The 25,468-nt window shown below is 34.8% G+C and overlaps 2 protein-coding genes across 7 annotated transcripts in view; one reads left to right on the top strand and one right to left on the bottom strand.

Annotated features, from left to right (window-relative positions):
- LOC136026246 (alpha-ketoglutarate-dependent dioxygenase alkB homolog 6-like) overlaps positions 1 to 4,482 on the top strand; it is a 106,340-nt gene extending 101,858 nt beyond the window's left edge. For all 4 annotated transcript variants that reach the window (XM_065702611.1, XM_065702610.1, XM_065702613.1 and 1 more), the window contains one exon: positions 4,033 to 4,482. In XM_065702611.1, coding sequence (XP_065558683.1) covers positions 4,033 to 4,308 — 276 coding nt within the window. In that variant the 3' untranslated portion in view covers positions 4,309 to 4,482. The remainder of the gene's footprint in view (positions 1 to 4,032) is intronic.
- LOC136026248 (uncharacterized) lies at positions 3,923 to 19,418 on the bottom strand. Of its 3 annotated transcripts, none has more exons than XM_065702615.1 (3): positions 19,228 to 19,418; positions 6,696 to 6,919; positions 3,923 to 4,335 (listed from the first exon to the last, which is right to left on the bottom strand). In XM_065702615.1, exons 1-3 carry the CDS (start codon positions 19,406 to 19,408, stop codon positions 4,291 to 4,293), a joined length of 450 nt encoding a protein of 149 aa, XP_065558687.1. In that variant the 5' UTR covers positions 19,409 to 19,418; the 3' UTR covers positions 3,923 to 4,290. The 3 variants fall into 3 exon arrangements, with proteins under 3 accessions (XP_065558687.1, XP_065558686.1, XP_065558688.1); XM_065702614.1 differs by having other exon boundaries at positions 19,150 to 19,417; XM_065702616.1 differs by lacking the exon at positions 19,228 to 19,418 and adding an exon at positions 19,089 to 19,216.
- Between the last annotated feature and the right edge of the window lie 6,050 nt (positions 19,419 to 25,468).

A 25,468-nucleotide genomic window follows, 5' to 3' on the forward strand; every position in this document is an offset into this window, starting at 1 on the left:
AAAAATAAATAAACAAAAGCAATTTAGGTAAATCTGAACAATCTTTTCGTGCGTAAAAATTCGCACTGTAATAATTTACTGGTTCTTAACCCTTTGATGCCTGAATATTGAAAGAAGAGAAGGAAAAATTCCGCGCCTGTTTCTGTGCTTTATTTAAGGTCATTCCGCGATAAAAATGTCAAGAAAAATTTCTTACTGATGAAATGAAGAAAATACAAAATGGTTCCCACAGACAACATCCAGCAGTAACAGCACATAGTCACACATTGCCTAGCTAGTGTGGTAAGATAGGAAACAGTTTCTGTTTGGCGTCAAACACAAAGACAATTCGCACTCCATACACTTCACCTTGGAGTGGGCTTAAACACAAGCTCGGTACCTCTGTTTGCTGTCTATCCAAGCTGGAAAGTGCTATTGGCCTTCAAGTCTCGTCGAAATTTGTGACCAGCAACTATACTTTCTTTTCTTTTGGGATAGAGCCTTGTTGACTAGTTTACCCTCTTAGGTGTTGCCGAGAATTTGCGAAACAGTAAGGCGCAAGCAACGTCCGTTTTGGACTGCATTAGGTTCATGGGTTTTTCTCCAGTAGGAAGACACCTGCGATACAGGATCCTTCCATTTACAATGGAAAGGCCAGACAAGAAAAAGTAAATTCACATGTACTACTTTTTTCGAGACTTGAAGTTAATTCTGTACAGCTCTATCAGCATATCGTCTAGATCGACGCTACCCGAAAAAAGCGATTGTATTCCTTCACACAGTGTGGTCTCTTCACTTCTATATGCTCTTTTCGCATGCCATCCCACCTCTCAAGGATCCACAGCTGCATATGTCGATATCAAGTTGTTGATATCACTTCACCGCTACAACATTCGACTGCGTTTCCACTCACCATTCATACGAGCCTCTTCCTTACGATTCCATTTTGTAATCTAGTTCTAAAGCACAGCTTTTTAATCTGTTTACCCTAACTGTAGCCAGTGTAAGTATACCCTGTTCATTTAGAGTCTGAGAAAGGTCTAGTGACAAAAACCAGTTGTCGTAAAAGAGCTTGTAGTTCATATGGTTTTGGGATTACAAGCCCAAGTCGGAGGACAAAATCAGCACCAACCCCCAATCGCTTGTACCAACTGATCCCTTGCCAGCCTACATTTCTAAATCATGCAAAAATTCACTTATTCCTGCTCTGGAGATGAAATTCTATCCCCGTTTATGTAGTTTTTCGGATTGTACTGCTTCAGCGATATTCGCAGCTTCGTCGGAATTATTTGCTCATCAATGACCTGGTGTTCTTCCAGGTGTATCTTTATGAAGGTGGCTCGAACCTTCTCTATCAAGGGACGAACTTTATAAGTCTTATCGTAACCAGGTTCTCTGGGAGGCTTCTGCGACACATTGTCATTGAAATGCAAATACTTCTTTATCAGTTCAAATATGTCACGTGATATAGCACCGGCTATCACAGAGTACCGAGTTTTATTTTACCAGTGGCTGTGACAGGAGGGCATTTTCACTTTTCCTATAAACAAAAGGACTCCCAGGAAACGCTCAATATTAGCCGAAGAAACGCCTAATTGCTTGCCATCTTCCTGAAGTGCACATATATTCGTCTGGTCACGTATGTGGCTTATTACTTCGTTCTCAAAGAACAACCTGACATATTCCAATGGGGTCTTGCCACTCATTCCTTGGTCGACTCGAAGCTGATCTTTCCACAGAGTGTCTGGTGGGATAAAATCTACTTTCCTCCTAACAATGTCTCGTCGTCTCATTGGTTTGGAAGTAGGGATACTTTAAGCTTGTAGTAGGATTTCTTCGCCTCCATCAGCTTGAGACTCATCCTAACTGTCACAAACGTTGGCTTCGATTCGGCCGGTTTCTATTTCAGCTTCGAGCAGTTCTTCTAAAGCTTCATCAGGAGGAACATACTGCGGATCAGAAGGGTCTTCACTTGGCAGGTCTTCCAGGTCAGAAGCATCATCTGGACAAATTTCTTAATAATTGTACTCATCTTCAACTTATTTTGGTTCAGTGGATATAGATTTGTCGATTGCAACCCTAGAAGACATATTGGTTTAGGAACTTAGTCAATCTTACTAATTGGATATACAGGAAATTTAGTAATTTAGCTACAGAAAGTTAAGTATTTTACTATTGACACTGGCAACCCCCAAGCTCAAGCTGTTCCGGGTGGTTCCTCAGAGTTACAAATACTATTCAGCAGGGTCGAACCATCAGAAATTATAATATATTGGTGTAAAAATAATGCTTGTTCCCATTTCTAACAGATAGTTCCTCTAGGAACCACGATTCTTAGGATCCCTCCCTTCTCTTGTTTTGCACTCTATCGGTACAACAAGACACTTTATTAGAACTTTCAGACCTTTCTCTCTACCAGGGCAGGGAAATAAAAACTCTGGAACAAATCATTACGTTGTCAGTTCCAAAAATACATGCCCACCTATCTGTAAAATGCAAGGAGGCATAATGTACTTACTTTGACCGTGATTATATCGCCCAAGAGCGGACGATCATAAATTGAGAAAAATACCGAAAATGGAGCTCCTTAGCTATCACACAATGATACAAACCTCGAGGGGTAGCTTGTGTAGTTTGGATAATAAAAATTTCTGAAATTTGTTGTTCCTGAGGGAATCACCAGGCATCAAAGGGTTAAGGACAACTATACCTTCAAAGGAAAACTACGCCTTCTTTAGGCGTTAGGTGTTATTTATTTTTAGCATAGTTTTGCTGATTTTTCAACTATGGTTCTCTTTTTGAATTTGGCACCTGCTATTACCAGAAACCGCATAGCAGCATATGGAGGTCTCTTTCATTAAAGATTGATTCGCCTATTTTTCTTAATTTTTTAAGACACACATGGTTGTGTAAGGTTCCCTTAACCAGTTCAAATAATCAAAATACCATTTCCACTGTCCTTGGTACTTATTAAGAATAATAATTTTAGGTTTTTTTTTTGTATAACGCAATGAAAAAATATTTCGGATTTCAAATTTTTAATAATATTTTTGTATTAACCATGGTCCACAAAGGCTTTTGGTGTTATACGTATCACATCATATCGTCCAGGTCAATTATGATAATAATACTCTACTAAATATAATTGGTAGAATCGGCAAGAAATTCCGTTTATTTGAATTAATTATTGCACCAAAAGTGTATTACTAAATATCCAGCCCCGCCAGCTAAGATGGTCGAACAATAGACCCCCACTATGGGGGTAATAAAAGTAGAGAGGGAATTCAAGTAGGATATAAGTTAAAAGCTCAATGGACAGTCTTTATTAAAAAAAAATTCACTTTATAACTTTAGATAAATAAATAATTAAACATTGACTAAAAAAATATTACTTATATTTTTTTTGGAGGGGGGGAGGAGGGTTAACAAATGAAAATATTTGTTTTAAATCATGTACAATAATCTCAGAAAGGTTATTTGGATCATAAATATGGAGAAATTATGCCTCCCCTTCCACCATTGTTTACATTATGCACCTAGATAGTATTTATAGTTATTTATAATATAAGATACATTTGGTATTAACAATTTTAACTATATAACAAGTCCATCAGAATGAGACTTTTACAGAAACCTAAGAATAAAACCTAAGTGAATGATATGGTTTGTTGTTATTTTTTGGATGGTTCTCTTTGATTACACCATTTCATGTTTTTTATTCAGTCATTAATCTTTGCTGATGATGTTTGATGAATATACAGCTGAAATATTTGCTTAAGTTTCATTCTAGTCGCTGTCTTTCCAAAATTACCCACTTCTACATAACTTTGAATTTTTCTTGTGATTTTTAAATCTTGATTAAATCTTAGCCTAAACTTATATTTTGGAAAATATACAATAAAAACCTAAAAAAAAAACTTGAGGTTTTCTTTAACAGACCGCATGGTGTTGAATACACATGTATTGAAATTTGGTATATAAAACAAGAGTAAAAAATATGTTTACATATATTGGATGAAAAAACAATAATAATAATAAATATTCGATTTCCAGATCAGACAAGAAACAAAGATGACTCGAACAAAACTCGCATCAATACTACTATTTCCAAGAAGTTTGCTTGTAGTGAAAGATGAATTTTATCAAAAATATTTGCATGGCATAGAAGAGCAGAAAGAAGATGAAGTCAATCCTAATCTGCTAAATTGGGATAGTCTTCCAGAAGAAATCAAGAGCAGAACTATCACTAGAGGAACACGCGTATCAGTCACTATACGACATGTGCCGCATACAAGACGCATTAATATTTCATCACTTTGCAGACGATGATGCATCTTGTTCATCATCTTCCATCAGCTATAAAAAGAGATATTTAGATTATTTTGGGCGATTATAATCATACTTTATGCATTTGGTAAGTGTCTCTAACAAAAAAATCATGATTAGATTATTATACACATGCAGTTTAATAAAGAATCCGATTAAAGGCTTTACACTTTGAAATGAGTATGAATTTTTATAAGCCAACCCTATTTTGTCTAGTGGGTGGAGGATCCAGAATCCAAACTTTCAGGGACAATTTTTTTAGAGAGAGGGGGAGGCGAACTTGAATTCTTTGTCTTGGGAAAGGTCAAAACACCGTTTCCCTAATTACGAGAATTCATATTTGTAAGAAAATAACAAATACAGATTGGAATTTATCTCCCTAAAAGCGTTTATTCTTTTCATTTATGTGTTTGACATCCCAAAATTTGATGCCTAAATTTTAAAGCCTATGTCTGGCAACAATGATACAAAAGGCTTCTTTGGACTACAAAGTTTAGTTACAAATATTCGTGAAACTTTATTTTATACACCAATAATTAAGGACTAAAACATCGCTAATAGTTTGGCATCCGAGATAGACAATCATCATTTGTCCCTCCAGTTATGCCTAGGTCACTTTGACTAATTTAGTATTGAAAAATAATGCTAGGAGATTGATATTTTATTTTTTAATTTTTCATCATATTTTACTATTGATACAAAAAATTTCATGAAAAATAATTTGATTCCATTTTTTATCACTAGAGAAACAATTGAAATCATTAGCGAAAAACGGCTGAATTACAATGTCAGTTATAGTCACACGATTTTTTTTTTCTTATATTAACTAAAATGTATTCAAATCAAGTGAGGAAAATATTCCATGGACCTGGGAGAAACTTTTGCCCTTTTTCAAGAAGTGTATTAATTCCTGGAAATTGTACATGTATAACTCCTCATTCAGCAAGGCATTGTCTTTCCTTATTGGAACCACACATCAATTCCAAAGATCCGAATGTTCCACATCTGGGGGGCTCATACCCTTTCTTATGGTCACAAGACTGGTTAGGCTATTTTGTTAAACCATTAAGATTAATTTTTAATAATATTGAAGACGTTTAAAATCAGGAAATTCTAAAGTATTGGGAGTTCTGAAAATACTCCAAACAGGCTATCACAAATTATAATAGCGCCACAATGCAAGAAGTGCCAGTATTTGCTTCCACAAAATTTTTTACCTAGTATTTAATTCAACTGAGCAAATTTTGACAAATTTTAATAGCTGATGTAATTTGAATGAGCTTGACTTACAGTTCTTTGGTATACTTCAAAAATCTTACTATGATTGCACATTTCCAGCTGTAGCACTGGGTAATACCTTACATAAATTTTAACAAAAACCTTGAAAATAAGAAAATTAGCCTCCATCCAACAAATTTTAATCCCAAAATGGTGTCAAGACAACAGAAAAAAAGGTTGCTAGTTTTTCTGGGATATATAAAGAGCCTTACGGAAAGACAAAGATATATATAGTTAGACAACTAAAAGTAGGGCAGACAATAATTTTAGAAACACTTTCTTTTACATTTTATACAAAATAGTAAAACTAGGTGAGCAAATACTTCAGAAATCAGCTTAAATATCAAACCCTGAAAACTCACCAGCTTTCATTCATCTTGCCTAACATATTAAAGAAACATGTCGTCTTTGCATCTTTAGATACATTTTGTTTCAAAGTAATTAATTAATGATAAATATTCAATTTAGACTTGTCTTCATTGAAAAACGTCTTTGTTGTTACGTCTTTCAATACTAAATTATTCTATTAATTAGTGAACGAACTAATTTGAATTAAAAATATTAAGTACTACATTAAATTTTAATCTTGTCTTTAAAATGTTAAAAAAACGTCTGAAAAGTGAGTATTTACCCTGAATTCAAAAGCTTCTCAAAGCTTATAACCATCAAGATAAACACTGCATAAAACATAATATGTCAAGACTGATTGAATTTTGAAAACAATGTCATATCCCTTATGAAATTAAATCATACAATGTTACAATGATAGCTAAGATTCCTTATCAGGAAAAAAAAAAATCATGCAGTGCTAAGTGACAACAGTTGGTTATGACCATAACCAGCCATATATGAAACAGCCATATAGGCTGTTTCAAAAGTTATAAAGAAACTTATGTGTTTAAATACGACATATATCAAATAGCCTATTTTGGGAGTGAGGTGTCAAAAAGACCAAGAAGAGGCAAATCGCATCAAAACTATAGGACACATGAGAGAGACTGCACTTATTACAAGGTATTGCGGAGGGAAGCAGTCCTAAGTTATTTTCTGCCCCTTCTCCAGCAAGCGTTCCTAGTTCAAATAAATTCTGAGTTAAAAAGGATTATACTCACCACTTTGGTAATTGAAGTCCATTGTTTTATCTGTTGCATAGTATCGTCTTTACTTGTAGGCATATCCCAGTTCCAGTAACGGAATTGGTCGAATTTTGAAACTGGTTTTAGTTTTGGCAAGCTACTGTCTTCATTTGTGGGTTCCAATATAGCCCCAACATATCCCTTAGGAATGGAAATGTTTTCACCATGTAAAGGGTAGCCATGAAGAGATACTTTGTATTCTGTAAATATTTTATGAGTAAAAATTGAAAAAAAAAAATCATTTCATTTTCTAAATATTTACAAATAGCAGTTTGCTAAATGTGCAGGCAACATATTTTTTTTATTGCTGATTTTGTAGAACTAACTTGGGTGCCCTAAAAAAGAATCAAAGGTAAAAAAAAGAATCAAAGGTCACCTTTGAAGTGGATCAAAGGTAAAAACTGCTTGAAGTCTAATAAATAACGTATTTTTAACCCATTACAAAAAATCAAAATAAAAAGTGGAGTATCACTAAGATTAGTACCAAAACAAATCCAGATGAATAAGGCAATGTGGGGAACAGACACTTGTCTGTAGACTGAGGAAGTTTTTCATCAAGCTCTGCAAGATCCTAACTCATATCCAGGAGTCCATCACTTAGAATTTAATTTGAAGATTATTATCTAGCAATGCTTGGCTAGATAGTATGTTGAATCAACATTATCTAGCTGCAAACTGAAATTTTCATAATTTTCTTTATGTGAATTTCCAAAGACTTACCAACCTTATTTATGCTTGCTGTAAAATTAAAAGACACACCCAATGGAAATATTTATTTCAGAAGCCAACATCCTTATGGATATTAATTTGCAGCATCCACAAGGACACTCCCTAAAATTAAAGACTAATATATGAAAAAACATACGAACAAATTTTTTGCCTATGAACTACTGATACTAACAACTCACTACAGCACCAAGCAGCTTAAGGTCAACAGAGCTGTGCAAACTCCTCCATTCCGATCCATTTAAAGCCTTCCTCTTTACACTCTCCCACAAAGTTCCTATTTCCCTTTAATTCTTCCTTACAACTTCCTCCCGCCCAGTTTAAGGACAACCTGCTATCTGTTTGGCCCTAGATGGTTGAAAAAAGTGTAATCATTGGCAATCTTTCATCCTTAATCTGTATAATGTGTCCTCCACACCCAATAACCTTGGTTAAAGTGATAAATTTGGTCTCTTTGTTCTAATTTGAGTAAATTGTTGCACATTGGACACTACTTTCTTAATATTCAATCAAATTCAGATGGTAAGTACTTGTTTATTGGACAATACATTCTTAAATAAGGTAATGTGTCAAACCTATAGGTTATACTAGTGATTAAGGGTACTTAAAGACTAGGACAGAAATCAGATAGGATAAAAAGAAAAAGCCTATATATCATTGAATGCTTTTCCATAGGTAATCTTTTAGGGTATCAACTTAACCTTATAAAATTATGAAAACTACTTTAAGACATTCTAAAATGCTTATGTAGCTTGCTCCTTAAGTTTTTCTCGTTTTAACTTTATGTACCCCCTCCCCTAATGGAGAAGTATATGTTCAAGTTTACATGTTGCAATTCTATTTCATCTTTTCTTCCTTGTTCTTTGGTGGCATGTGGTAAGCCTAATCAAATATGATCTTTTTCAATAAAGGAAAGTTCTGTATGTTATTTAGACTCAGAGAAAAATAATTTTTAAACTAAATCTAGTCCTAAAAGACAACTGGATGATGAACATGATGATGTTTCTGACTTTCACCTCCTGGCTACTTCTTCAAAAGGAAAGCATGGTTCATGTGGAAGTTCTCAAAAGAAAACGAGCAAAATTTTGTTGACAAGTCAAATAAAACTTATGTACCCTACTGCAAGTTCTGTTTGAAGTATGTGTGTTGTAGGAAATCAGGTTGACCAATTAACATATAAAAGCAAGCAATGAAATTGAGACAACGTCTGGCAATGGCACCATCAAATAACTTCTATAGGAAGTCCTTCAGGCTAGGTTAACCTAACCTGAATATTTTTGGTAGAAAATAATGTGCCATTACATATTACAGAGAACTTGATCCATCTCCTGAGAAAATTATTTCCTAAAGACCAAGCCCTGCCAGGGATCACTGGGTTGACAGAAAGCAACAAGTACTTCATGACATAATTTTTTGTTTGTGTTAAGAACCAGCGAGTTGAGTTGCTCAAAATCACTCTTTCTTTGTGATAATTGACAAAACTGCTGATTTACTATTGATAAAACAACTAGCGACCATTTTAATATTCTTTAGTGAGAAAGGTCTAAAACGTCATGTCAAAATACTGGACATGGTTAAACGTAGTAATGGGTTGGCTGACAGTCTGATTGACAGATTGACACTGATTGACAGCTTGATTCCAAGGCAAAATATAGTAGAATTTTGGGGAGATACAACTAATATCATGTATGGACCAAACAAATCTGCTTCAAGACTTATAAAAACTTTGTTGTCTTACATTTTGAATGTGAAATGCTCAGACCATCTTATTCATTGATATCCTATGCATGCTTGTTACTTCCCAAGAGAGCAGAAGACTTGGCATGAAATACATATGCCCACTTTTCCAGAAGTGTTTCTAGGCAAGGTAAGTATGTTGAAACTGTAGCTTTTTCTATGCAAAGCACACTCAATTCTTCAACCAAGGCAGACATGTTGATCATTTCGTCAGGCCTGCTTAAAGAGGCTTATTGAGCAATGGGTTGATCATATTCAGTATCTCATAGAAACCCTGCTTGACAACCAAATTGTAGCAAATGACCCTATCTTGTTGGCATTACAAAGCAAGTAGACAACACAAAACAATACCAAATTTTCAATTCATGAACTACTATTTGGCCTCTCCAATTAATTCAATATAGTTTTCTATATGAGCTCCTGCTTCTTCACTCCTTAAAGGCAAGTTTCAGAAAACTTTAGAATGATACTGTATCTAAGATTCTTTAAGATTCGTTTGCTGATCTAGATCCTTATCATTCAAGTGAGTACCTACTTTCAAACCAGACATGTGCGGGAATCCCTGAATCTATTGCAACCCAAATGTTGATGAAAAATTATATTATTGACATCATTTAATTTCTCAGTAAAAGGAACTAAAGCTTTTGATTTTCCTTTTGTTTAAGAAGTATTCTTTTGCTTTTTCCTCTAAGTTTATTCTGTGGTAAGAGATTTCTGAATTTTTCTTTCCTTAACTCAATGTTTCATAGCTCTTCTAGCCCCTTAGGGAAGGGGGTCAATCATCTAATTGGCTTTCAGAAGCTGATATTCCTATTTTTGTATCTCCAATATCTAGGGATGATAGCCAGAATGATACCATGATTACTGTCTCAGAGTCCCCAATCTCCAAAACTGATACCCAGCCAAATGATGATTTTCAGACAGTGGGCAGAAAACAGAAACATAAAAAGCCTTCTACAAGTCCAACCGAAATAATTGGAATCTCAAACTTTGTCCCAGCTATGGAGATAAAGGACAAACCCATCATCCTTTTTACTCCAATAGTTTAAGACCAATCCTTTTCTATCAAATATATTGCCCACATTAGAATGAATCTTTTCAAATCTTTTAGATGCAGCTTCAATGTGAAAGTAAACAGAGATGGTTCACTAACAGTTATGTTCCTAGATAGAATATCTCTATAACATCAGAATGGTGAAAACCACCTCAGAAATATTCAAAGAAAATAGTATTGCATAACATACCATTAGAACTGTAAACTGAAGACGTGAAAGATGGTCTCATGAACAACAATGGGGAAATGCTAGAGGTTCTTGAAGTTCATTGTGTGGGCAAACCAGATTCTAAGGGACTACTAAGCAGTAAGAGTGTTCTCTTTATCTTACCTGCCAGTTCCCAATTTGATTCATTCTTCCTTTTTGGTCAGCTAAAAGCTAAAAAAAAAAATTCCAAGAAAAGCCTCTCCTATGCTCAAAATTTCTTAAGCTTGGCCACTCATCTAAGTACTGTTCTTCCTCTGAATTAGGGTGCCTCAATTGTCTTGGTAATAACTCCTTGTCTAAAGAAAGTAGACGTACTAAAGTTCCTAAATGCACCAATTGTGATGGTAGTCATCAATCAACAGACCACAATTTATGTCCAAAATATATTTAACAGGCTAAAGTTTTAAGGATTGCCCATCCAGAAAATGTTCCTTTCCCTGTAGCTGCAATGGAGCTCTCCAAAGTGCCATCAGGTCTGAGATCTAATGAGGTTAAGGAAGTGAATTCAACCTTTCCTCCAGACCCCTGGCTACAGGTCCCCCAAAACAACCAAAATCAGGCACTCCTACCTCCTATTGAGACATCTCTCCTGCATGTGGTTAAGGAGCAACCCAATGTTTTAAAAGTAAGTCCAGCCCTACACAATCCTAGAACTAATCCCAAAACTTTGTCTGAAAGAATGGCAGCTTCTCCTAATATATCTACTCAAATCAACACTATGCAAGATAGAGTTGGACCTCATATAACAAATTTAATTAAATATGTTGTGTCAGTAGACAAAATCTTCCAATCAAATTTGTCTAAAGACAAAAAAGCTAGCATAACAAAAGAAATTGCAGAATACTACTTTTCCAATTCTAGAGATAGGAACAGAATTATCATCAATTCTCTCAAAGTACCATGCATACCATCTATTCAACTTCTCCATGTTAGCTAAGCTGCAGATCCTACAATGGAATTGTGTTTCTTTAAATTCAAATAAACTTGCTGATCTTACCAATGTGCAAATAATAATAGAATTGGGATTATTTGTCTACAAGAGACTAATCTTCATCAGTTCAAGAAAATCAAAATGCCTGGGTATAAGTGCTACAGGAAAGATAGATCAAATAACAGAAAGGGAGAGGATGTGCCATCTTTGTTCATGATTCAATCCAACATTTCCCATAACCTTTAATTATTTACATGTATGAAATAGATGTTGTAGGTATAATAATTAACCTAGCTAATAGCAATCATCTTGCCGTAAAATCACTATATAACCCATACAGGAGCAAGGACATCCAAATTGTCTTAGAATCTGAATTATCAGGTAATAATACCTTTTTTGGTGATTTTGATGCCCATGGCCCTCCTTGGAACAATCAGCTGGTAGCAACAAGGCAGGAAGAGATATAGAGTACGTTTTGTCTAATTTTCCAGACACTTTGATTTTCACTCCATTTAACTTCTAGATCAGGTACAACATTTCATCTAACTCTTTTTCGACTATAGATCTGCTTCTGGGTGCTTCTTCATATTATGATCTAGTTCAGATGGTAAAGGTTTCGTCTCTGCAGTCTGATCATTCTGCAATTCTTACATCAGTTCAAGATTTATACTATTTTCCCAAACTAAAACTATTCTCCCAAACAGTTAATAACTCGAAAAGAAACTGGTACTTTTTTTGTGAGATACTAAAGGAAGTAGACTTTTTCTTTGTGTCTTCCAATTCTGATATTAATGCCATTGAGTCTAACTTGAAATCAACCCTGTTGCAGTCAGCTAAATTGGCAATACCAATTACTAAGTTGCATTTTTACAATGGCTCCAAAAGACCCCAGAACTGATGTAATGATGAGTGTGGGGTTGCAGTTAAGGCAAAAAAAAGGCTTGTAAAATCTTTTAAAGCACCCATCTCAGTCAACAGCAATCTTTTATATGCACTCATGTGCTAAGGTGAAACTAGTTTGTAGGAAAGCTAAGCAGGGTACAGCCCATGGTTGAACTTCAGCTCAAGTATTAGCTTTGGAACCCCAATTTCAAAAGTTCACCATTTCATTAGCCAACTGAATAGTGTGAAGCAGTAAAATGATAACCATAAATATGATATCAGTCAGGATGGCTATCCAATTGTCTCAGATACAAAGAAGGCAGACATGTTTACTAATATATATTTAGTTCCAAAAATTGTAGGGAGGTATATGGAATAACAACAAGTCCTTTCACCTGTTTGACTTCTTCAGAAAAAACTAGCCACTGGAAGCGCTATTCTCCACCAGTCTGCAAACAATGAATATATGCAATATATAACAATGGATATGTGCATATATAAGGATGACTGCTCAGATTTTCATTCAACCTGATCACCTTTTTGCACTCTGCCTCTTACCTGTTCATGTAAAAGCTCTCTGATGAAACCTTTTTCCCAAGACGAATTCAGTGTAGCACTTAATTCTCTTAATATCAAGTCTTCCCCATGTCATGATGGTATTTATATAAAGTGGATTCTTGAGTCCCCAAAGGTGGTTCATACTGCCCTTTTAAGTCTTTATAATCTTATTTGGTCAAGCTAAAAGTTCCCAGATGCTTGTAACATTGCTCAGGTATTTCAACCTTTAAATCCCTCTTACTCATCTAGTGATTCCAAGTCATGCTGTCCTATATTGGTTTTACCTGCCTTCAGTAAAGTTCTGGAAAGATTTTTCCTATCAAGAATTCAGTGGTTTGCTGAAGTCAATAATCTCTTTCCTAGTGACCAGACAGGTTTCAGAAAAGGACATTGCTCTTGAGAGAACATTACCCAGCTAGAAATTGGTGTTTCTAATGTTAAAATAAGACATGTCACAATGGCTGTTCTGTTTGACTGGTAAGATGTCTATGGCAATGTAGTTCACAATAAATTACTGAAACTTTTAATTAATCTTGACCTCCCTTACTCTTTCGAAATTTTTATAAAGTCCTTTCTAACTGATAGATAATTTTATGTTCAAGTAAATCTGTCTAGAGGTGAGTGAAGTCCCATTATGAGAGGTCTTCCTCAAGGTGCAATATTGAGTCCTCTTCTATTCAACTTGTATGTCTCTGAATTTCAAGTATCTCATGCATCATTTGGCCTTCATGCAGATGATATGATTATTTGGAAGTCTGGAAGGGATATTGGCCTTCTTCAAAGTCTTATTAACACAATATAAGATTAGTCCAGAGATTCTCTTTAGCTTTTGGCTTCAAAATCTCAATCAGTAAAACTAAAGCCATTATATTTACTAATGGTACTACAGATCCTTCTAATCCACTCACAATTTTCTCAAGGGAGATCCCATATTGCAATTCAATGAAGTTACTTGGTTTGTGGATAGATTCTAAAATGCATTGGCATGATCATATTGATTTTTTGAAATCTTTGATTATTCAGAGACTTTGCATTCTAAAGAGACTTGCTGGAAGTAAGTGGGGATGTCATCCTGAAGTTATATTGGATTTCTAAAAATTATACATTTGTTCAAATCTAGAATATGGGATCCAATTTTTCTCAGCTTGTCCCCCATCCTCATTTAAAATTCTTGAATCTTTACAAAATTCTGCTATTTGAATAGCTTTGGGTGTGCATAAGCATATGTGTCTGTCCAAGTTAAAAATATTGTCTGGATTGGTGTCCCTAAGTGAAAGAGCATTTAGTCTAAGGATTAAATATTTATTGTAAATCCAGGCTTATGAAACCAAGCATGCTTTATATGCATACAGCATTGCTGGGAAATCAGCCTGTCCCAATGCCAATTCATCATGGAATCAATTTCAACTGGGGGTGCCAAATTGGAATCAATACTCTCTTTATGCATATCCCTTTACTGAGTCCCCTCCATGGGAAATGAGTTCACCAGGTTGTCAAGTAGAACTTATCTCAATTAATAAAAACCTGATTCCTATTTATTAGATCCAGACTATTTTGGCTGAAGAGATCTCAAAGGCATACCCCAATCATAGGAAAATATATACAGATGGATCAATCCAGAGTGAGAGACCTGGAGCATGTATCCCATCCCTGAACTTGTGTTCTCCTCTCTATATATGTGCCATTTACCTGGCCCTGTATGCTATTTATTAGATCCAGACTATTTTGGCTGAAGAGATCTCAAAGGCATACCCTAATCATAGGAAAATATATACAGATGGATCTGTCCAGAGTGAGAGACCTGGAGCAGGAGCATGTATCCCATCCATGAACTTGTATTCTCCTCTCTATATATGTGCCATTTACCTGGCCCTGTATGCACTTATAAATTATGATATAGAATCTGAAAATATATTCTGTTTTTTCTGACTCCAAATCAGCATTACTATGCTCCAAAATATTAATAGAATTGCCAAAGACAAGGACTTACATGATATTAGAAGACAGCTTCTTAATCTTAAGACTAAAGGCAGTCAGATTTATTCCCAACATATTCCAAGTCATAAAAGCATCATCCCTAGTCCTTCCTCTGACCTCAATTCACAAGATATTATCAGGCAAAGATCTATTGTTAATCACAGTAAATTAACTTTATCCCTGTTTCATTCTAGATTAAATACTGTGCTATATTACTGACTGAAATCAAGTGCCCTTCTTCTAAATTGCTGGTTATTTAATTGGAAGCAACAATATCCCCCTTTATGCCATGTCTGCTTCTCAACAGATGAAACAATTCAGAATGTATTATTCAATTGCCAGGCTCTGAGTGAGGAGACTATTTCTCTAAAGCGTTTCTGCTTCTTGGCTAAGATTCCAAATACTTATACAGCTATCCTGAATTCTAACCTGCCTTGGCACATTAACTGTAAGATATTTAAGGCATCTGTTAATATCTTAAAAAGAGACAAATTGTTTAGTGATTATTAAAGCATGAAGAAATCAACTGAAAAGGAGATGACTTACTTATAGATTTTGATTGCGCAGAAGAGAGCAGGAGTGAGAAGGAATAGCTGAATTGGTACTGGCAAGCCTAGTGGCCCTAAATTACTGGGGATAGGCAGCTCAGGTACCCGCACTTCCCACAATCAATAATAATGAATTAATGTATATAATAGTGTGCACTCATTGTTTGCTGACTGGAGGATAATAGGTCTTCCAGTGGCTAATTTTTCTGACAAAGGAGTCAAAGAGGTGAAAGGACTTGATGATAGTCTATATACCTCTCTATAATTTTTGTAACTGGAACTGTAATCAATCTCATGCAAGAAACTCAAATACCCTCTAGAGCCACAGACAACACTCAACTCTTTCACCAGTCTTGTTGAACACACTGCAAAGTACTAACCAAGCAGACAAAAGACTAGTTTAAGTTGAAAGAAAAAATTTATGAAATCTTTAAGACCATTACTCATAGGTCCTGCCAACACCCCTTCTGCCCGCCAATCCCTCCAAACTGATCTCAACCACACATGCTCCTGGGTCAAAAGATGGTTGCTGGAATTCAACACTGAAAAATGCAAGGTCATACACTTCAGACACCATAACCCAAAGCAACAGTACCTAATGATCCAAAACCCTGGGAGTCACCACATGCTGGAGCATGTTCAGGAGGAGAGAGACCTTGGAGTTGTTGTAGACTCCCAGTTCAAATTCAGCTCCCACTCACAGAAGATCTCAGCCAATGCTAGCAGAGCACTAGGCATCATTAGACACAGCATTACCAGCAGAAGTATACATGTAATCACCAAGCTCTACAAAGGACTGGTAAGACTGTGTTTGGAGGTGGGGACCATCCTGGCCACCCCTCAATTCAAAAAGGACAAGGTAGTGCTTGAGCAAATTCAACAAAGGGTCACTAAGCAGATTGCCAGTATGGAAAATAAGCCCTACAGTGAACAGCTGAGGGAACTCAACCTCCCCTCCTTAGTCTACAGGCGGAAACGTGGGGATATGATCCAGGCACACAAACTCCTCTCTACCAATCAAGAAAATGAGCTCCTGGAGATTGACCCCTCCCACATACTACAAGGACACCAAAAACAAATCCACAAACTCCATGCAAGGACCAGAGCAAGATGCAGCTTCTTCTTGAACCAGATTGTGAACCTCTGGAACAATCTCAAGGAGAACAGTATTTCTGCTGAATTAACAGATGTATTCAAATGCTGTATGGATGCTAATGGAGTGACAAACCCTGGAGATTTGACTGGGATGCTGGGAATCTAATCACCCATGAATGCCAATGTCATCACAAGGAGTGATTCAACAAGATCAAAAATCCTTATTTCACTCCAAGCTGTGATTTGAGGTAATTATTTGTGAGATTCCAAGTCCTAACATGATAACATTCTGCCCAAGAAACAGATTTAGAATAAAAGTCACAGGCAGTGATTGATGTAAGTGCACTTGACTTGGAAGATGCCCAAGTTGAAGAACTGTCAGTTAAGCAGTACTGGTAGGAAATCTGAGAGAAGATATCCTTTTGATTCTAGGGAGAAATCAGACTTTGACTCAAGGAATTTTAGGGAATATTGGTATGAAAATAGGGAGAATCAAAGTCAAAAAGCAGAAGCACAACCTTGCCATCTCAAGATATCTCTTACTATAGCCCTAGGTAGCAGGATAGAAACATGTTTTCATACAGCTTACTCTTTGGTATATTGTTAGTCTGACAGGTACCCAAAACAATCTGTAGATAATTTCTCTGTAAAACATTTAATTAATTTTCCTTTAATCTTCTTATACTTCCAAACTCAATTGTGAAAAAACACCCAGGGCCTATCATTTTGCCAATATTTCCATCTAGGATGCTCAAATCATCAGTATAGTCTAAGTCTGATAGAATTTGATTTTGCCATTTAATTTCAATGCTCTACCATAGCTTTTGGCGTGTTTCTTAGGAAATGGTCCATATAAATGAGGATAGAATAGAACCCTGCTTAACTCCAGACTAAAAAAAATCTGAAGAAAAAACAATCAAAAATGTTTTTTAAGGCCAACAAAAATACTGAAAAACAAAGCAAATATTTTGAAAAGACAACTGCCTCCCTTCTTCAACACAATCAAAAATTTCAAGAAAAATAAAAAAAAGTGTGAAAAGACAAAGAAAACCAAACAACACATAGAGTCAACATGAAAATCAAACCAATGAATCCCAAAATTAGAAGATAAATAAAATTCAATAAAACCAAAATTAGAAGAACTAAAACCACACATGGAAGGCAAGTCACTCACTTTATTCCAAAAACTAGCAAAAGAATGAAAATCTTTTACCTTTCTTGTTAGATATTAGTGAATGAATACCTCGTGAACCATCTATTTGCCAAGCAAATGACAAACAATTAATCAGTAGCAGATCCAGGGATCAGGGTGACTATGCCCCCCCCAAAAAAAAAACAGATCCTGGGGCCCTCTTTCCCTGTTTTTCACTCTTTTTATGCAATAAACTTGTCAATTTTGTCAATTATTGACACCTTTGTAACATCAGGCTCATTCAAGATTTTGCATCTTGACACCCTTGCCACATTGGGCCTCCCTCAAGATTTTGCTCCAGATCTGCCCCAGCAAAAATTACATGGAAAAGCTATTTCAACTCCTGATTCAATGCAAAACCTTCTAGTAGCCTCATTTCTTACCTTACATGCAGCAATGCTTTTTTGGTACTTACCACTTTAATGCATTTGTATGTTATTCTATGCAAGGATAGGATTTTTGCTAAAGCTCATCTATTGGCTGATTCAAATGTGTGGCCATAACCTATAAAGCTAAGGACTGAAAGGGTCTGATGACTCAGGTTCTTCTTAATTATTAATCTAAGGATGAAAATTAGGTTGATTCTTCTTCTCCCCTTCCTAAAAGCACACAGTTCTTGTAATAAAACTTTATCTATAGTATCTTGAAGTCTAAAAAGTATCATTATATAGAGTATCTTACTTCATCTACATACAGCTAAGAAGGCTACCTTTGTATATTTGGAAAGGGTATGAGAAGGTACATAGAGTAATATGTCCGGTCTTTAGCTTGAAAAAAAAATTACCTTTGCTGCTCCTTGTAGCCTAGGTTAGGCTAAAATAGGGGCTACATAAACCGTAAACATTTTAGGTAGCAAACCCTCCCAAAATAAATTCTTATACATTAGTAGTTTAAACATAGTCAACTCATATATTAAAAGCTAATCTAATTGCTTGTAGGGATCAACAATTATATTCAAGCAAAGCTTTCTTATAGGTTAACATTTCAGAAAAAATACTTGAGCTAGGTAATGAAACTTCTGTACATTTTCCTTTGAAAACTGATAGTATCAGGATAAATTTGCAGTTTTGAACACAATTTAGCTATGATGAAAGTGAATACAGGCTATCACTTGATGCCTTTCATAATTCAATAGGCTTAAAATATTCCATAGTAACCAAAAGTTTACAAAAATACTTCTGAAAAAACTGTCAAATGAGAAAAATTACCATTTATTATATATTTTCTTCAATTTTGATTTTTAATTTAGTTGAAATTGCTTCTTTGATGTTAAATCTTACTAGTAGTCTAATATAATCAAGAAATAGGGGAAAATATAGTTTGGCCAGTATATTCATGCCATTAGGAGGGGGATAAAGTAAGTTGAAGTGCTTATAGGAATGATATAGGCTAGGCTAAGTATCTATTGAAGGTTTAAAAAAAAAAAATCAGAATTTTATACTGTTTCTTTCTCATCAATACCAAATATACACTCATACGAAAACGAAACTGATATCTGAGCTTTAGAATGTTCTTCAATAACCATTCAAGGCACTTCTTCCAGAAATTAGCCTAACTTTTACTGCCAAAATTAAACACATTTCCAGGAAAAAAAACTGACTGTCATTGACGTTACTGCTGATGTTGCTTGTAAAGTATTCTGTAACTTTAGCCGAGCCTGAGAAAGAAATTTTACAGGGAATATATTCCACGTTACAATTCCCTTTAGTCTCCATTCCATTTCCAGTCTCCATGATTTTTAGCTTAATTTTGAATTTTTTTTTATCTTTCATTGTTGCCATGATTTTTTTTTGTATAGTCCAAAGTTGTGTTTTCAGGCACTGGGTTTGAAGCGTGTTTTCATCGAGTTCAACAAAAATCGTTTTCAGGTTTTCCGTGTTCAACCCAACAAAACTTTAAAGCGTTTTCATGTTACAGGTTCCAAGCATGTGGTTTTTCAAAATTTTGATATGCTAAAATAGCACAGGTAGCTCAGGCACTCGCACTTCCCACAATCAATAGCAGTGTATTATTGTACATAATTGCATGTATTCATTGTTTGCTGACTGGAGGAGAATAGTGCTTCCAGTGGCTAGTTTTTCTGAAGAAGAAGGCACATCGTTTGGAACTTGAGCACGGTTGAACACGGGTTCTGAGAAGATATTCGCCATGTTGAACACGTTACTCAAAATGATAATCTACATAGCCTGTGTCAAACTCATAATGGATGTGGGTGACCTGAACACTGAATTGTTTGCTTGAAACGTTTGCGGTGGGAACAAAATTGTTAACAACTGTTCACACAGACAGGTGAGTTACAGTAAACGCAATGCTGTGTGCATTCCGTACGTGTCGTCGCAACGGTGAAACCGCAGACTCTGTTCACATTAAAAGTTGCATCTCCTAACTCTCTCACTATGTTCCTATATTCAAAATTAAATGAAAAAGGTTTTTTTAACTGAAAGTAAGGAGCAACGTTGAAACTTAAACGAAAAGAAATTAAACTCCATATATGAAAGGGGCTGTCCTCTCCTCAACACTCTGCTCTCTACACTAAGGTTTTTTGTTATAAAAAATAGAGTTATGAGAAAGAGTCCAACTTCAATGTAAAGAGTGGGGTGTCAAGGAAGGAACAGTCCCTTTCATATACGGAATAATTTCTGTTCGTTTTAAGTTTTAATGTCACTCCTCACTTTCAGCTAAAAAAAAATTGTTTTTTATATATTCAATTTCTAAACGTTTTTCAATTAATACAGGCTTTGATTTTGGCTTACCGTACATGAATAATTAAAATGAAACTTGTATATTAACTTTATTTTTTTGGCTAAATGGCTTTCTCAAAGTTTTTATTGGCAGATTACGAAAAAAAGGGTGGGGGAGGGGGCCTAGTTGCCCTCCAATTTTTTTGTTACTTAAAAAGGTAACTAGAACTTTTAATTTTATTTACGAATGTTTTTATTAGTAATACATATAAGTAACTTAAAAATTAACTTATGTAACGAACTTCTATATTCGTATGTTTTTAATACATATATAAAGGGGTTTGCCCCCTTGTCAATGCTTCGCTCTTTATACTAAAGTTTGAATTTTGTTTCAATTCTTTAAGAATAATCCCCGAATGACAAAGGTCGTTTAATTAGAATAAATAGCTCTTTTGAAATTATAAAAAATACTTTAGCGTAAAGAGCGAGGTATTGAGAAGGGGATGAACCCACTAACGTACGCAATAAATTCTGTTCGCTTTATCTTTTAATGTTACTCTTTACTCTCAGTTGAAAAAAACTTTTATTTTCATTTAATGTCTGAACGTTTTTGAATAAATACAGGTTTTGATTTTGGCTTTACCGTACATGAATAATTAAAACAAAGTTTGCATGTTAATTTTACTTTTTTGGCTATATAAATTTCTCAAAGTTTTCATTGGACAATTTTGAAAAAAAGGGGCATGGGAGGGGGCCTAGCTTCCCTCTAACTTTTGGCTACTTAAAAAGGCCACTAGAATTTTTAATTTTATTTATGAACGTTTTTATTAGTAATAAATAAACGTAACTTACAAACAAACTTGCATAAAGAAATTCTATATTTATATATTTTTATTGCAGATATGAGTGTGATCGTCCCTTTATCAATATCTGGGTTTTTACTTTACAGTTTGAATTTTGTTCCAATTCCTTAAGAATGACCCTTGAATCACAAAGGCTGTTTATTTAAGATAAATATCTCTTTTGAAATTATTAAAAATACTTTAGCGTCAAGAGTGAGGTATTCAGGAGGGGACAAGTCCCCTCATATGCATAATAAGTTCTGTTCGTTTTATGTTTTAATGTTGCTCCTTACTTTTAGTTAATAAGACTTGTTTTTTTTTTTATGTAATTTCCCATCGTTTTTTTTTCAAAATGACACTGGAAAACTCAGCGTCCCCTTCATTGAAATTATTTTCCCCTATGATATATTACTCCAGGAAAAGATCTTCACACGTAATCCTCTTCGCTAACCCTTCTCCCCTATACCAGAAAAAAATATCCCCCTGAAAACGTCAGCAAATTTTCCAATAACCAATACTATATGTAAGCAATGGGCAAAGTTCATAACTCAAAGCCTTACTCTTGGGGACTGTGGGGGATTAAGTCATCCGCAAAAACGCAGTTATTAGAATTTTCGACTACGCTGAACAGAATGGTTATCTCAAATTTTGGTCTGGTGGCCTTGAGAAAAATGAGCATGGGAGGGGGCCTTGATGCCCTTCAATTTTTGGGGCACTAGAACCTTTAATTTCCGTCGAAATGAGCCCTCTCGCGATATTCTAGGACCACTAGGACATACGATTACCCCTGGGGAAAAACAACCAAATCAAAAACCAAATAAACACACATCTGTGATCTTTTTTCTGGCAAAAAATACAAATTCCGCATTTTTTTGGAGATATGAGCTTGTAACCTCTACTCTAGTGTTTTCTGATACACTAAATGTGATGGTGTAATTTTCATTAAGATTCTACAGCTTTTAGGGGGTGTTTTTTTTTTACCTTTTTTCAAAAATAAGGCAAATTTTCTCAGGCTCGTAACTTTCTTTGGGTAAGACTAAACTTGATGAAACTTACATAATTGAATCAACATAAAGTTCCATCTCTTTTGATACATATATTGGTATCAAAATTCTGTTTTTAGAGTTTCCATTACCGTTGAGGCGGATTGCTTGTTCGGGGGTTGTGGTGTAAAAAGCACTTTTTGTGTTCCGTAAGAGCATAAAAAGACGCAGGGTGTGTTGTGTTCACCTTTGTACTATGTTTGAAATGTGAAACTTTTAAAGGTATCTTGGTAAAGTAGCAAGCTCTTATCATTACTTTACTTAGTTGGACAGGGAAAATACCACTCCCTAGTAAAACAATAAGGAAGCAATATTCCTTGATACAACGTAGAAAGTGAAGATTGGCATGGGATGAGGCTTCCTTAATAAAAAAAGGTCGTAAATTTAAAATTAGGTGTTTTAGATTGACTACTTTTCGTTGTACAATCACATAGGATTGTAAAAGGAAAAGTAAATTTACAATCCAAATTGTAAAAGAATCCTCGAAGTCGGATAAAGCAAAGAAATTTAGATTAGCACATTATTTAAAAGGCTGAAAAAATATATATTTCGTACCTTTTTCTGTGCTTATCTTTTAAGCCCTTCAAGAAAAATAGCATCAAATTTTAAAGACAGAATTAGAAAAAAAGAAACTAGCATTATAATTTCTTAGAAAAATGCTTGTAATTTTATGAGCTTAGTTTGGCAACAGCAAAATTGCAGCCGTAATTTTTTTTTTCCTTGACAATAAAAACCAAAGCACATAGTTTCAAACAGTTGAAGGTAACGATTTCTAGCTGTAAGTAATGAGTGATTCGTGCTAATAGTCACCAAAACTCTAGAAAAAGGAGTCTTGACAACAATATATTTACAGAAAATTAAATCTTTATTGGAATTCTAAATATATAAATTCTAAATTTGTAAATTTTGTTTTGTTTATAGTTTCCCACGAAAAGTTACAAGCCTGAGATAATTTGCCGGAATTTCAAAAATTTTAAGTACACCAGAAATTAGAGGAGTGACTTTGATAGCAATTGCATCATCAGATTTACATTATTGGAAAACCTTATTGTACAGTTCATCATATTCTATGTATAGAAATGTGAAATTTACTGTTTTATACGAGAGAGATGACTCAACCGTATGTTTATTTATTTGTCGTTTTTTCCCAGGAACGATACTATCGAGCCAGTGACCCTAGATTGTCTGGATAGGGTACAATTGAACAGAAGCTGAAATTTGTATTGCCTGTATTACTATCAAAAGACATTTTGCCACGACAAAGTAATGTTGTCTGCAATTTTATGGCGCAAAGCAACAACTTTGGCCCAAAAAGGGCCAAGAAGTTCTCGAATGAAAATTTTGTGCGAGCCAATTGATATAAGACTATCTAATAACTGTGTATTGAATCTCCCAGTTTTAGAGATGCCAATTCCAAGCGATGATACATTTGTTCTCAAAGATCCAAGTAATTTTTTTGCAAAATAGATGATTGATATAGGCAATTATCTTAAAGCTTCAATCAACTAATTTCATTCCTTTGAGGGTTGATAAAAAACTATTTACAGTGGTGTATGGTTGGACATCAGCTCGTACGAAAAAGTATCGGTTTGTTTTTATGTAGGTGGGGGTAGGTGTAACTGAAACCACAAATAGTGCGTAATGCGGGATGACATTTCTACGCCTATTGCATAAATATTTTGCTTTGTAAAAAAGATTATAGTCATATCCTTACCTGTACAAATGGAAGACATGGGGAGAGAAAGAGACCGTGAGTACCACAAGAAAATTCCCCAAGGGGGAATGCAATTAGGGGTTTATTTTTATCAAAATTTTAGTGCTTCTCAGTTTTCTATTTATTTTATTTTTTCCTACTTTTTTGTCTTCCTGCTATTTTGGTCTCCTTGTTTCTTGCGGAAGTGTTGCCCTTTTGCATTTATGGGGAACTTTTTATAAAAAAAAGAATAATCCAAAAAACTCACCTTGACAACTGTGGAAGAAATCCCTCTAACTCATATTTCTTATTTCAGACAAGCCTCCTCCCTCCTTCTGAAGATTAGTTGAAAAGGTTCAATTTTTCACGGATGATTATTAATTTTGTTCAGATACTAAAGCTGAATTTAAAAAACAGGTTTAAGGTGGGAGTAGTAGCCGCCGTTAGATTTAAGAGAGCCTCAATTACAATAGTTTGTAGTCACCGTAGTGATAAACTAGAAGTAAAGAGTGACTCTTGTAAATAGAAACCAAGAATAAAAAAAAAAGTTTGGTCATTATACAAGCAGCAACAAAAATCAATTATTTATGCTAATTCTAAATATTTAACTTTTATTCATTCTGAACCTGCTCATTATGTGTTGTTAGCGAATAAATATTTATATGTAACTTTAGAAACAGCAGTCAAACTCTCTCAAAAGGTATAATCCTAGTATACGTTATACAATGGAATTCAATACTTAGAAAAAAAAGTCGCAATCAATTGATTATGAGTCTTTATTTTCCTAAAGCGGACTAGACATGCACTGTAATTTGTTTAAAATTTTTTAAAATAGACACTTTGTTTGAACCAAATGATTCTTAGGATTATTTTTGTATTTAACCTCTAATTTCCCATATTTATGAGGATGAATACTGGCTTAAAGGTAAGTATTGGTGCTGGGTGACTCAACTAGTGTGTTAAAGATGAAGTTTATTTTGAAAGATTATACGTGATCTTAGAAAGCAAATGCACTAAGTGAATCCATTTCTAGAAGCATTATTCCGCAAAAGTTCAGCTGTTATTTAAAGAATGGGGTCTTAGGGGTGATTAATCTTCTTATATTTAATGTAACCTTTGGTATGATACTAAAAAAAGAAATTATTGAAAACAAAACTAGTTTTATCACGTTTAAGTCAAGAGCAGTATTAGAACAGAGCAAACAGAACTTTTCCACTTGTGAGTGGGATAACCATTTCCTTAAAACAACAATCTTTGGATCACATTTTTTGGTGCTATACTAAACCCATTTATTACAACAAACGTAGTTAATGGACAATTAGAAGTATCTATATTTCATTACAGTAGCATTTTTGTTTGAGTAGTCGTTCATAAAGTGTTGGGGAAGAAACGTGGAACTTACTATAAAGATTTCAGTTTAATGAAGGGATAGCATGCCTCATGTAGATAATAAATTATGTTCTCTTTGAGTATTAATGACGGTCAGCACTTTTATTCGATAAAAGTTTTTTTTTGTATTGCACACGTTATGACTTATTATGACTTTATCACCATGACAAGGAAATTCCTGCTTTTTTACATT

This window comes from Artemia franciscana, chromosome 4, assembly GCF_032884065.1.
Source record: "Artemia franciscana chromosome 4, ASM3288406v1, whole genome shotgun sequence".
NCBI lineage: Eukaryota > Metazoa > Arthropoda > Branchiopoda > Anostraca > Artemiidae > Artemia > Artemia franciscana.